The following is a 14,311-nucleotide window of genomic DNA, read 5'->3' as shown; positions in this document are numbered from 1 at the left end:
TAACCATCATCTTGTTAAGAGAACGATAATCAATACACGGTCTTAATGAACCATCTTTCTTGGCCACAAAAAAACCCCAGCACCTAAAGGTGACGAGGATGGTCTAATATGACCCTTCTCCAAAGACTCCTTAATATAGGATCGCATAGCATCATGTTCGGGTACTGATAAGTTGAAAAGCCAACCCTTGGGAAATTTACACCCAGGCATCAACTCAATTGCACAGTCATAACTCCTATGAGGAGGCAAAGACACAGACTTACTCTCACTAAATACATCAGAAAAATTGGCTAGATAATCAGGAATATCATGAGACTGAGGAGAGGTGGAGAAAACAGGAGCGTCCCTAAGAACACACTGACAACCCCAACTCACCACAGACCCAGATTTCCAATCCAAAACTGGATTATGAGTTTGCAACCAAGGAAAACCCAGAACAATAGTATCATGCAAATTATGCAGCACCAAAAATTTACAATTTTCTTGGTGGTCTGGGGCAACTCGCATTGTCACCTGGGTCCAAAACTGAGGTTTATTCTCCGCCAAAGGAGTAGCATCAATACCCCTCAAAGGAATAGGCATCCGCAGAGGCGTCATGGAAAAACCACAACGTTTAGCAAAGTTCAAATCCATCAGATTTAACGCTGCTCCTGAATCCACAAAAGCCTTCGTGGAAAACGTGGATAAGGAGCAGATCAGTGTAATTGCCAAAAGAAACTTAGGTTGTACACTGCCCACAGCAAATCTGTGTGCAAAACGTTTCTCTCGTTTAGGGCACACAGAAATAGTATGAGAGATGTCTCCACAGAAAAAACACAGCTTATTTTGCCTTCTAAACTCCTGACGTTGCGCCCTAGACAAAACTCTATCACATTGCATAGGTTCAGACATTTGTTCAACAGGTGGCAGCATTTCTTGTGTAACTTTACATTCACGTAAACGCCGATCAACTTGAATGGCTAATGACATAGAATCATCCAGACCAGAGGGAACAGGAAATCCCACGATAACATCTTTTACGGTCTCTGATAAACCCTTCCGAAAGAGAGCTGTCAATGCACTATCATTCCATGTAGTAAGGACCGCCCACTTTCAGAATTTTTGACAGTATAACTCTGCAGAATCCTGACCCTGGTTTAATGCCAACAGGGTTCTCTCAGCTTGATCAACAGCATTAGGTTCATCATACAACAACCCCAAGGCTTGAAAAAATGCACCCACATTAGTCAGAATAGGATTTTCAGGTGTCAGAGAAAAAGCCCAATCCTGGAGATCGCCGCACAGCAAGGAGATGACAATTTTAACCTGCTGCACAGAGCTCCCCGATGAGTTAGGTTGCAAGGCAAGAAATAATTTACAATTATTCTTAAAATTCAGAAATTTAGACCGATCCCCAGAAAACATATCTGGAGTAGGGTTCCTAGGTTCAGCAGCATGTGACTGAATGAGGTAGGTGGAAATTCCCTGTACTTCAGCAGCAAGTTGCTCCACATGATCAGACAATTGCTTAATCTCCATTAGGAAAAAAAAAATACTCCTACGGCCCCAGAGAAAAAGAGGAAAAAATATTAAAAAAAATTCTGACACTTTTTTTTTCTTAACAACTTTTTCCTGCTTTTGAGTACCCTAGAATCTGCGGTATGGCTGGTGATTCTGTTATGAATGGGTCACCGAGGAGAAAAAAACAAAACAAGCTAAGTCACAGAAAACCAGAGAGGTTGGTAACTATGCAGATTGCAGAACCCTGATCCTAACCACACAACTAGCAGCAGCCGTGGAGCGTACCTACGATGATCCTAGATGCTTCATCACAGCCGGAGAACTACATAAGCCTGAAGCAAGAAAAGGGGAAAACTAACTGCCCCAGAGCAGACCCCAAAGGAAAGACAGCCCTCACACATGTATTGACGGTGAAACAAGATGAAAGCACAAACACAGGCAGGAAAATAGGCTGAGCAAACGATGGGGCCCAAACTAACTACAAAGGATAGGAAAGGAAAGACACTGTCAGCAATCTGCAAAAAACCCTACAAAAATAATGTCCAACACTTCTGATAGCAAAATTAACCCTAAAGTCACTAGACTTCCCCCACTATATCAGCACTCTGAAATATTCTGAGACAGAGCAGAAAGAGGCCAATCTAATAAGGGACAAAAAGCAAATTGGCAAATACAGGTAAATAAGAGTGGAAATTCACCACAGCCCCAGCCGGGGCTGGCTGACCGCACAAAAAACTGAATAGACCAACAAAATCAAGTGTGAACATTAGCAGAAAAACTTAGCTTTAGATGACTGGAACAGAGCTGAAAACCAAGACCTGACAAGCCAGAAGCAATCACCAGCACCAGAATAGGGAGTCGGCTGTCTTAAATCCAGTCTGAGATTCCTGAGGTCAAATCGTCATCCTCATTATCAGGTGGCAGATCTCTACTGATTAAATCAGCCTCACTACCTCCTGTTACCACCAGAGGGAGCCTGGCAGGAGAACTCACGACTGGTGGACCAGAAAATGAACTCACAACACCTGTGTCTCCATTCTGCCAGTGAAACATATTGCCCCTTTCAATAATAAAATAAAATAAAAACTTTCTTCTTACCTGACCTCGCTCCTGCGGTGAAGATGGAGCTGCTGCTGTGTGATCTAAAAGGACCTGTGGTGACGTCATCGTCATGTGATCAGGGGGCAGAGCTGATCAATGCTGAAGGCCTGTGATAATGATGACGTCACCACAGGTCCTTCAGCACTTCTCTAACTTTCGGATGTCTGGTGCTGTGGCGGTTTGGTGATGTGTGCGCTGCAGGCCCGGCCGCACCGCACACTTGAGGACCGACCGCAGCGCACACTTGGGGCCCGACCGGCGCCCCTATGACGCACAGCACTTGGGGCCCGATGACTGGCAGCACAGGAGCGGGGCCCCTGATCTGCGGGCCCCCTTCTGTACTGCTATTCACCGGGCCCCATACAGCAGTAAGGGCTGTCATGCACTGATGGCGGCCCGGCTAATGGCGGTCAGGGTATGTCTGGCATGCACATGGAGAGACTGTGAAGCCCTACATAGAAATTCCTCCACACACCATTACTGAGCCTCTATCAAACCGGTCATGCAGGAGGATTTTGCAGGCAGCAGAATATTCTCCACGGCGTATCCATCTTCTGTCATGTCTGTCACATGTCCTCAGTGTTAATCTGCTCTCATCCGTGAGAGATGGTGAGTTCTCCTTCAATAGAAGTCTTCAAACAGAGGCTGGACAGACATCTGTCTGGGATGATTTAGCGAATCCTGCTTTCAGCAGGGGGTTGAACCAGATGGCCTAGGAGGTCCCTTCCAACTCTATGATTCTATGAAAAGAACAGGGCACCAATGTCAAATTCTGCAATCCTGGTGTTTTATGGCAAATGTAAATCGCCCTGTACGCCTGTACGATGTTGGACTCTAAACACACCACCCACTATGGATGACGGACCTTCATATCACCCTCATGGAGTCTGTTTCTGACTGTTTGAGCAGACACATAGATATTAGCTGCTGGAGGTCATTTTGCAGGGCTTTGGCACTGCTCCTCCTGTTCCTTCTTGCACAAAGGAGGAGGTAGCTGTCTTGTTGTTGGGTTGTTGCCCATCTACGGCCCCCTTCACATATCTTGGTGTACTGGCCTGTCTCCAGGTGTCTGTTCCATGATCTGGAAACTGTGCTGACAGACATCTACTCTTCTTGCCACAGCTCACATTGATGTGCCATCCTGGATGAGCTGCATTACCTGAGCACCTTCTGTGGATTGTACTGTAGACACCACCTCATGTTATAGTACCTCTAGGGGTGAGGGAAGTAGCATAGCTACCGGGGGGCAGATGGGACGGTCGACCTGGGCCCTGCAATTTGATGTGGGCCCACCCTGAGCTACGCTCCTGTAACTGTATCAGCCTATACAATTACATTCTGTGGCAGAACACGATGACTCAATCTCCTTGCTCTGCCACCTAGCCACCATGGGGCCCCTGAGCAGGAAGGTCCCCAGTGCCAGCAGTGGGCTTTTCCTGATGTCGCAAGTGCAACTGTATCGGCTAGATGCCGATATAGTTGACCGTATTGATGAGAGAGGGAGTGCTACACTCCCTCTCCCATCATCCCCCAATCAGCAGTGGACGTCACTGACGCAGACACTAACAGCTGGTGAGATGACATCACTACTCAGAGCCCTCTGTCCGGAGATGTGCAGGTGCTCGGAGAAGCGGAGGAATGAGGAGGAGAGGTGAGTATGGTATTTATTTTTTATAGCGGTGATTTATACTATACAGAGTCTGTCTATGGGGGGTGCATTATACTATATAGAGCCTGCCTATGTAGGGTGCATTATACAATAGAGTCTGCCTATGGGGGGTGAATTATACTATGTAGAGCCTGCCTATATGGGGTGCATCATACAATGTAGAGTCTACCTATGGGAAGTGCATTATATTATAGAGTCTACCTATGGGGGTGCATTTATATAGAGTCTGTCTTTGGGGGTACATTAGACATTATAGAGTTTGCTTATGGGGGTGCATTATACAATGTAGAGTATGCCTATGGGGGTACATTATACAATGTAGGGTATGCCTATGGGGGTGCATTATACTATAGAGTCTGCTTATGGGAGGTGCATTGTACTATACATAGTCTCCCTATAGGGGATGCATTATACTATATAGAGTTTACCTATGGGGGGTGCATTATATTATAGAGTATGCCATTGGGGAGTGCATGATACTACATAGAGTCTGCCTATGGGGATGCATTATACCATATAGAGTCTGCCTATAGAGAGTGCATTATACAATATAGAGTCTGACGATGGGGAGTGCATTATACTACATGGAGTCTGCCTATGGGGAAAGCATTATTCTATATAGAGTATGCCTATGGGGAATGCATTATACTATTTAGAATATGCATATGGGGAGTGCATTATACTATAGAGTCCTATGAGGAGTGCATTATACTATATGAGGGCCCTTTAATAAGTACATTATACTATATAAAGGCCTATGGGGAATGCATTATACTATATTGAGGACTATCTGGTGCATTATACTATATGGGGGTTATCTAGGGGGCCATCATACAGTGTTGGAGCCATCAAACAGTTTGGGGGCTACTAAGTGGTCAATATACTGTGTGGGTGGTACTATACTGTGAGAGGGCATTTTTCTGTGTATAAGAGAACATCATACTGTTTAGAGCGGAGCTGTACAGAGGGGAGACTTGGGATATTATTAAATGTAAAGTGGGAACTTATTATTATAAGGGAACTCAGGTTACTGTGACTGCCAAAGGAGCACACAGAGGGCATTATTACTTTCAAGGGGGCAAAATGTGGGCACTGTTTTCTAGGGCACTTGCACACAGCATTACTATATTCTAAAGGGTTGCTTTAGAATTTAGAGGGTACACAGTAGGTGCAGTAATAGGGACACATATGGCAGCAGCGGCTCAGCATTGGGGTATCAGCAGGATGAGGAGTTTGTGAAGGTTGGAAATAGTCCCATTGGGGACAGTGCTGAAAATATGAGAAGTGAAATATGTATTTTGTGCAATCTCTGCAGCAGAGTCCTGGCTGGAAGAAGTTGCCATGTCGGACTGAGCCAGATGGAAAAGACGTGAAAAGTGAACGACTCCATCAGAAAGAACGTCAGCTGTAAGTCACCATCTATAACTGTGCAGTATTCTCTTATATGTTCCGTAGGACTGGTATCTACCACTGACTATATGGCGGTAATATAAATGTTGGTCTTTGTATAGAGATTATTTTCAGCAACAGCACGGTTATCTGTTGAGGTTCTCCTACATCCACTTTTAGGATGCGTTATCCAGTTGTAATCAAGGTTACCTAGTTAGGGCCCACTCAGATGTTTTGCACCCCCTGAACCAAAACCCTAGATACGCCTCTGGGTGAGAGCAATGATAAAATACAAAAGTGATGAAAACAACAGTCAAAAAGAATGAGAACAGAGAAATGGTCTGTGGTCACTACCTGCAGAACCACTCCTGTACAGGTGCTAATTGCCTATCTTTTCTAACTGTTGTCTGCTTCATTTGCACAACAGTAGGAAAAATTAAAATAATAACATAGTATTTAAGATTGAAGGGAGATTTTAAGTCCATCTAGTTCAACCCATAGCCTAACATGTTGATCCGAGGAAGGCAAAAAAAACCCATGCGGCAAACACTAAGCTCCACATTGGGGAAAAAAATTCCTTCCCAACTCCACATATGGCAATCAGATTAGTTCCCTGGATCAACGCCCTATCAAGGAATCTAGTGTACATACCCTGTAACATTATACTTTTCAAGAAAGTCATCCAGTCCCTTTTTTCCTCCAGACGGAGAGGATGCCCCCTTGTCCCCTTCTCAGGTCTAAGAGTAAAAAGATCATTAGAAAGGTCTTTGTACTGTCCCCTCATATATTTATAAATTGTGATAAGATCACCCCTAAGCCTTCGTTTTTCCAAACTAAATAATAACCCCAAGTGTAATAACCTGTCTTGGTATTGCAGACCCCCCAGTGCTCTAATAACCTTGGTCGCTCTTCTCTGCACCCGCTCTAGTTCTAGTCTTTCTTATACACCGGAGACCAGAACTGTACACAGTATTCTAAGTAGTCACACTAGTGACTTGTATAGAAGTAAAATTATGTTCTCCTCATGAGCATCTATGCCTCTTTTAATGCACTTCATTATTTTATTTGCCTTTGCAGCAGTTGCCTGACACTGGCCACTAAATGTGAGTTTGTCGTTCATCCACCCATACACCCAGGTCTTTTTCAGTGACAGTTTTGCCCAGTGTTTTACAATTAAGCACATAATTATGTATCTTATTTCTTCTGCCCAAGTGCATGACCTGACATTTATCCCCATTAAAGCTCATTTGCCATTTATCAGCCCAAGCTTCTAGTTTACATAAATCTTCCTGTAATATTAAATTGTCCTTCCTGTATTAAAGGGAATCTGTCACCTTTTTTTTGGGCTATGAGCTGCCGGCATTGACATCGGGGGCTTATCTACAGCATTCTGTAATGCTGTAGATAAGCCCCCGATGTAACCTGAAAGATAAGAAAAACACAATAGATTATACTCATCAGAGGGGGCGGTACGGTCCGATGGGTGTCGCGGTCTGGTCCGGCCCCTCCCATCTTCATACGATGCCGTCCTCTTCTTCCATTCCTGTAGTGGCTCCGGCGCAGGTGCACTGCTCTGCCCTGTTGAGGGCAGAGCAGAATACTGCAGTGCGCAGGTGCCAGACCTCTCCCGACGCCTGCGCACTGCAGGACTCTGCTCTGCCCTCAACACGGCAGAGCAGTGCGCCTGCGCCGGAGCCACTACAGGAAGGGAAGAAGAGGACGGCGTCGTATGAAGATGGGAGGCGACGGACCGGACCGCGACACCCTCTGGACCAGACCGCCCTCTCTGGTGACTATAGTCTAACGTGTTTTTCTTATCTTTCAGGTTACATCAGGGGCTTATCTACAGCATTACAGAATGCTGTAGATAAGCCCCTGATGTCAATACCGGCAGCTCATAGTCCAAAAAAAGGGTGATAGATTCCTTTTAATTACCCTGCAGAGTTTAATGTCATCTGCAAATATTGAAATTCTCTTCTGCATGCCCCCTTCAAGGTCATTAATAAATATGTTAAAAAGAAGTGGGCCCAACACCAACCCCTGCAGTACCCCACTGCTAACCGTGACCCAGTCTGAGTGTGCTCCATTAATAACCACCCTTTGTTTCCTATCCCTGAGCCAGCTATTTACCCACTGTTAGGCATCGGTTTCCTGCTCTGCTCACACCAGCATTGTGGGTTTGGTTGCTGCTGCCACCTCTGGTCCAGCTATAGCAAAGCATGCTGTTCAGCAGCGTACGACTCCAGGGACTAAGTCCTCCTTTTGGTCACTGAGCATGCCTGTGGGACGATCTCTCATTGGAGATCGGAGGTCACATGTTCAGGTGCTTCTCCAGCTCAGATTGGACCATCAGGAGGGTCCCGGAAGGACGCTGCTATAAAAGGTTTGCATGGCCGCCCTGCCATGTGCTATGATAGACATTAATTCTTACAGTATGCTTATAGTGGTATCAGGAACACCGCACTGCACTTGCTCACTGTGCCAGTGCGGGTGTCCTGAGTACAAAGACAGTACTCACAGATACCTGTGGAGCAGGGCAGCAGCGGTGACGATGCGTGCTTCAGAGTATCAGGACCTGAAGCACATGACTGCTGGGGGCGTGGCCTAAGCTCCACAGATCTAGGAGCTGCAGGGAAACTCCTAGAAAGGTAACTACGGGGCAATGTTACCAAGGGGCATAGACAGAGACAGAAACCAGACGAAGCCAGGGTCAAAGCACCAGATAGCAATACAGTACCATGGGGTTTAGACAGAAAGGATAGTCAGGACGTAGCAATAGGTCAGAAAACCAGAACGGGCAATAGACGGTACAATAGGGACAAACTGTAACGGAGTAACGATAGCCAAGCCAGGAGGTCAGAACCAGAGAAGACAGTAGTACCAAAGCGAGAGACGGAGTACAGAGTGAGGGAACAGGCCGGGTCATACACCGGAATCAAACAAGCAACGCAGAATACACGCACACCAGGGGTCAGACACACCAGAACAACAGTATAGCTGACAGAGAACCCTGGTAAAGAGTGAGTATAAATACCCCTCCCAGATCCAGAAAGAGGCCACGAACACTTAACCCTGTGAGTGCAGGGCAAGAACCCTGTTCAAACCATGACAAGTGGTGTGTGTGATGATGGATGTATGAGACAGGTGAATGACTCATTAAGAAACCCCTTTTCCTATGATACGCGTGGTAGTAGGGTTTAGAGGTTAGAGTCAGCACTTAGTACTGGCACTGCCTAGCGCCGCAGTGCATTCAGCTCTCTCATCCGTCAGCGCCAGTGGGCGCCAGTCAGCACAGGCATCACAGTACATGCTCAGAGCGGTAAGCTAATGCTTGCTGCACCCTGTGACGTTTAACAGGGCACAGCATTCCTGAGGGAGCTTTCCCCTGGCTCCACAGTAGTGGTTCCAGGCGCTAGTGGGTCTAGAGGGCCACGCTTGTCGTGTCTCAGAAGCAGTGTCCTGTGACCTCACGCTAGCACTCCTTTAGCCGTAGCCTGTGAGGTTTAACAGGCCTCGGCATAGGTTTCTGCGGACTCTGTGCAGGAGCAGAGCCTGTCTCCTATCACACTGGCTCAGTGGTTTCCCGCTGGTCTCAAGCGAGCATTTTACCATCTCTGCACGGTGGACCCCGGGTTGTGATCGCACCTTTTCATAATTTATATTTGGTGAGATCCACAAGCCCTAACACCCACCTACACATATTTTCCCCTATCCTCATTGTTCTCATTTTATGTATCAACCTTTTGTGTGGCACCGTATCAAAAGCTTTTGAAAAGTCCAAATACACCACGTCCACTGAGTTCCCTTGGTCCAGTCTGGAAATTACCTCTTCATAGAAGCTTATCAGATTAGTCTGACAGGAACGGTCCCTCGTAAACCCATGATGATATTGGGTCATGAGGTTATTCTTCTTCAGATACTCCAGTATAGTATCTCTTAGAAAACCCTCCAGGATTTTACCCACAGTAGAGGTTAAGCTTACTGGCCTATAATTTCGAAGTTCAGTTTTTGTCCCCTTTTTGAATATTGGCACCACATTTGCTATACGCCAGTCCTGTGGTACAGACCGTGTTATTATGGAATTTTTAAAGATTAAAAATAATGGTCTATTTATGACTGTACTTAATTCCTTCAGTACTCGGGGGTGTACCCTATCCGGGCCCGGGGATTTGTCAATTTTAGTGATTTTTAGATGCCGCCGTACTTCCTGCTGGGTTAAGCAAGTGACATCTAATGAAGAATTTTTGTTATCACTGATCATGTTATCCGTCATGGGATTTTCTTGTGTAAATACTGTTGAAAAAAAAGTCATTTAGCATATTGGCTTTTTCCTCATCCTCATCCACCATTTCACCCAGACTAATTTTAAGGGGAACAACACTATCATTTTTTAGTTTCTTACTATTTATGTAGTTAAAGAATATTTTGGGATTATTTTTACTTTCTCTGGCAATGAGTCTCTCTGTCTCAATCTTTGCTGCCTTGATTTGCTTTTGACAGAATTTATTTAATTTTCTGTATTTAGTTAATGCCTCATCACTACCTACTTGCTTTAATTCTCTAAATGCTTTATTTTTATCTCTCTTATTGCACCCATTGCAGCTCTATTTAGCCATAGTGGTTTCCTCCTATTTCTAGCATGTTTATTCCCATACGGTATATATTGTGCACAGGTCCTATTCAGAATGCTAATAAACGTCTCCCATTTTCTTTGTGTACTTTTATGTCTCAGGATATCGTCCCAGTTAATTGCACCAAGATCATCTCTCATCCATTGAAAATTTGCTTTCCTGAAGTTTAGTGTCCTTGTAACCCCTCTAGTACACATCTTATTAAAGGATACATGAAAACTTATTATCTTGTGATCACTATTACCTAAGTGGCCCTCAACCGTTATATTTGATATGCGGTCTGGCCTGTTGGTTAATATTAGGTCTAGCAGTGCCCCCCCTCTTGTTGGGTCCTGAACAAGTTGTGAAAGGTAATTGTCTCTCATAGTTGTCAAAAACCTATTACCTTTGCTGGAACTGCAGGTTTCAGTTCCCCAATGTATTTCAGGCTAGTTGAAGTCCCCCATAATAATGACTTCTCCTTGCTTCATAACTGAAAACATTGATTTCACAGAAGTGTGATTAACTTGTAGTTACACTTTATTGTTTAAGTGTCCTCTTTATTTTTTGATCAGTGTATGATGGGCATGGCCCCGTTGTGGCATCTACTATTTTACCGGAAAAAAAAGTGTAGTATGCGGGCGCTTTTTTTTTTCAGGAATGTATAAGAGAATATGAAACAGAGCCTCCAGTTTAGATGTGAATACATCATTACTCTTATAGGAAACCTACTTTTATGTGGCTATTCTTTGAAGCAACTTTAATGAATGTAAATGTTTGATCTCTGGTGTTCTGATCTCTAAGACCCCCGCAAAATGGTTTCTTATGTCTTCCTTATGAATGAAGTGGTGGCATCCATATTTGACCTCTATTTCATTGCCCCACAGACCCATTTATTGTAAGTTAACAGAGATGTCAAAAATAAAGGGAACATCTAAATTAAAAAAAAGTTACTTTGTTTTTCTCTAAATGTGAACAGTCATACATTATATAACTGTATTAACACACAAGCTCATGGCACAACCAAATATTAAGCTATAAATATGTTTATTTTCAAACAGATGAGACAAAATTAATTATTAGCAAACAGCAAAGTCATTTTGGTTTAGAAATAGCCGTGGCTCAGAGCAGCGACCAGGACATGGATGAACTTCTCCCAGGCAGCCTGGACCTGAGGGGTGAATGCAGATCCCAACTTGGAGGCCAAGACGATGACCAGAACTTCTCCCAGACGCTGTGGAAGAAGAACAAAATATTCAGTGCAGATCAGTTCAACTTTTATGGGAACTAAACGTGAAAATTATAACATTTCATTTTCTTCACTCTATGATACTGATGTAAATCAATTTTGATAAATTTTCTAGCTAATTTTGAAGATATTTATCTTACACTTTGGGTAAACTTGTATTTAGAATTACTGTTTTCACCGAGAATGTTTAAAGTTTATTAAACAAAGTAAAACGGTTGGGCACTTTTTAACAAAAGTGCTGGGGAAATCATTGTGTGGCAGCTACTAGTACACAGTATCAGTGTTGCAGGTTCTCCTCCTGCAGCCTTCCTCACAGACTACACAGCGCTCATTCTCTCCGAATGGCTGCTGACGAAGGAGGATGTGACCAGACCTGTCCGTATGCCCTCTCCAATGCAAAAACAGCTTTCCTGTGCAAAATGTTTTTCAATTTGAAGAGGCAGATGGACAGATCTGGACACATGCCCCTGAGTTGTAACCATTTTGAGAACAGGAGTTCTGTGCCATTTGTGAAGAATGATGTACTAACTAGTGCAGGAGGAGAACTTGTAACACTTACACATTAGTGAATGATGCAAAATAATGTATCCTACATTTAAAATAAGCAAAAAGTGCTCAACGCCAAAGTAGTTAATTCTACAAATGTATTATAATAATCAATGTTGCTTCTGTACCTTGAAGTTCTCGGGGTCCACATGGAGTTCCTCGGCATGGGACTTGCTGAGGTCAGCCAGGTGCTTTTTCACATTATCCAGATGCTGGATGGCACTGCCAACAGCTGTGAGCACCTTCTTGCCATGAGCCTTCACCTTGGCATTGCCAGAGATGGCGGTGACATTGGACAGGTTTCCGAAGGAGCTGAAGTATCTCTGGGTCCAGGGGTACACGACCAGCAGCCTATAAAGAAGATACTTATTAGATATGTGCAGAGTTTATTAAAATGGATAAAAGGGTCATTGTGAACATTAAAAAGATTATTGGAAAAATAACTTATACATTCAACTATGGTTTTGCTAATACCATTAAAAAGTTTAAATCATTTGATGATATAAATTAGTATAAAAAGCCAAATCATTCCATAGATTCTCATCATATTTGCAATAATTACTATTCAATCTATAAATAATTAGAGCAAAGTAAGGGGCCATTTACACTGGTTGATAATGAGGAACAAACATTTATAGAAATATTGATTTCCAGATTAACGATAAGCAAGTCACCAATCACCAGGTGAATGAACAAAACACTTGATTATTGGGTGAAATTATTTTTAAAATTGTGTAAACAGGACACATGCTATAGAAAACATTGATAATTCTATGTACACAAGACGATAATATTAATGATTGTGGTCCCCTGTCTAAACACTGTATTAAATGATCAGTGATTGGCTCACATGTAACCAATCGCCAGTCGTTTAATGGCCTGTATAAATGCAATAGAAGAAGATAGTTATTGCCATAGTTAAACCTACTGTTAAAGGAAAGTTATGTGAAATCATAAAAATTACAGTAATGAAATGCAACAAAATAAATCGTATTAGATATGATCATCATACTCTTACCTTGTCAGGGTATCGTGCCCATCCTGCTCAACATTAACCTTGGCCCAGACAGATGTGATGGCAGCTTTCTCCTCGGCAGTCCAGTGCACCATTGTTGCTGTTGTGTTGTAGTTTGTTATTTGTGAATCTTTTGCAGTGTGCTGTACATCCTGCATATTATGTGTCCTCTTTATAGTGACCGTTTCACAGTCCACCCACTTAGCTTTTTTGCTGCTTCAGCCTCCTATTACCTATGGAAATGATGACATTGGAAAAAATGGACAACTTACCAGTGACCACTTTACGCTGAGATAACAAAACATTCCTGCATGTTTTACTCAGCATTTACAATAAGAGCAATATTTTACTACCTCAAGACCAGAACAATTCTAAAATTTCCCAACATAAAATATTACATATAAAGAATCTGGGTTGATGTTGTTTTTTTTATATATATAAAACAAAATGCATGTACAAAATAAGAATTAATAGCAAAAAAAATGCTTGACTTTCTTTTTTTTTTTTACAATGTTTTTGAAAGGTGAAATTACATCTATGCAATGTGAAATCTTTAGGCCGCATTCATACATTTATAATCAACCAAAGGATCCAACAAAATATCAATGTGCCTCCCACAGTATCATTAGCAAACCCATCTGTTTCCCATATTTATTCATAAAACAGAAACAGGCACAATATTTAAACAATATATAAAATTATTTTATTATTCCACATGGAAAATATTTAAAATTATCACAAACAAAAAGGAAAAAATTGTACAAGCCAAAATCACCTCTGTGGCGGGACGAAAAAAGGCTACAGACTACTTTAAATATGTGATTATGAGCATATAACAGTGAATCGGTACTGGCCCTTTAATTAAGACCATGAGGGGTTAACAATTTATCAGATCTTCAATAGATGCATTAAAGCCTGGCAAGCCATAGCCAATACCAATCAAAGATAAATGAAGTACTCTTGAGGGGGTTTTACACTAAGCGATATCGCTAGCAATATCGCTAAAACGTCACTGGTTTTGTGACGTTATAGCGATATTGCTAGCGATATCGCTATGTGTGATACTTACCAGCGACCGGCTCCCCCGCTGTCCATCGCTGATCGCGCGAGAATGTCCGGCTCCATTTCTCGTCGGGCGCTTCCTGCTGAGACTTCCTGCTGTGACGACGAGCGACGCTGGACGCGGGCGGGAGGACGCAGGATCGCTGTGTGTGAATGGTAAGTATCGTGCG

General features: G+C 43.2%; 1 protein-coding gene across 1 annotated transcript; it reads right to left on the bottom strand.

Annotated features, from left to right (window-relative positions):
• Window positions 1-11,374: 11,374 nt before the first annotated feature.
• LOC141049813 (hemoglobin subunit beta-2-like) lies at window positions 11,375-13,286 on the bottom strand. Its single transcript, XM_073546628.1, has 3 exons — window positions 13,083-13,286; window positions 12,193-12,415; window positions 11,375-11,503 (listed from the first exon to the last, which is right to left on the bottom strand). The coding sequence occupies exons 1-3, from the start codon at window positions 13,235-13,237 to the stop codon at window positions 11,375-11,377; spliced, it is 507 nt and encodes a 168-aa protein (XP_073402729.1). The 5' UTR covers window positions 13,238-13,286.
• Between the last annotated feature and the right edge of the window lie 1,025 nt (window positions 13,287-14,311).

This window comes from Dendrobates tinctorius, unplaced genomic scaffold (assembly GCF_039654945.1).
Source record: "Dendrobates tinctorius isolate UK_male_01 unplaced genomic scaffold, ASM3965494v1 ptg000150l, whole genome shotgun sequence".
In the NCBI taxonomy this organism is placed as follows: Eukaryota; Metazoa; Chordata; class Amphibia; order Anura; family Dendrobatidae; genus Dendrobates; species Dendrobates tinctorius.
The sequence above is the reverse complement of the archived record's forward strand: the minus strand, read 5'-3'. Positions and strand labels throughout refer to the sequence as shown.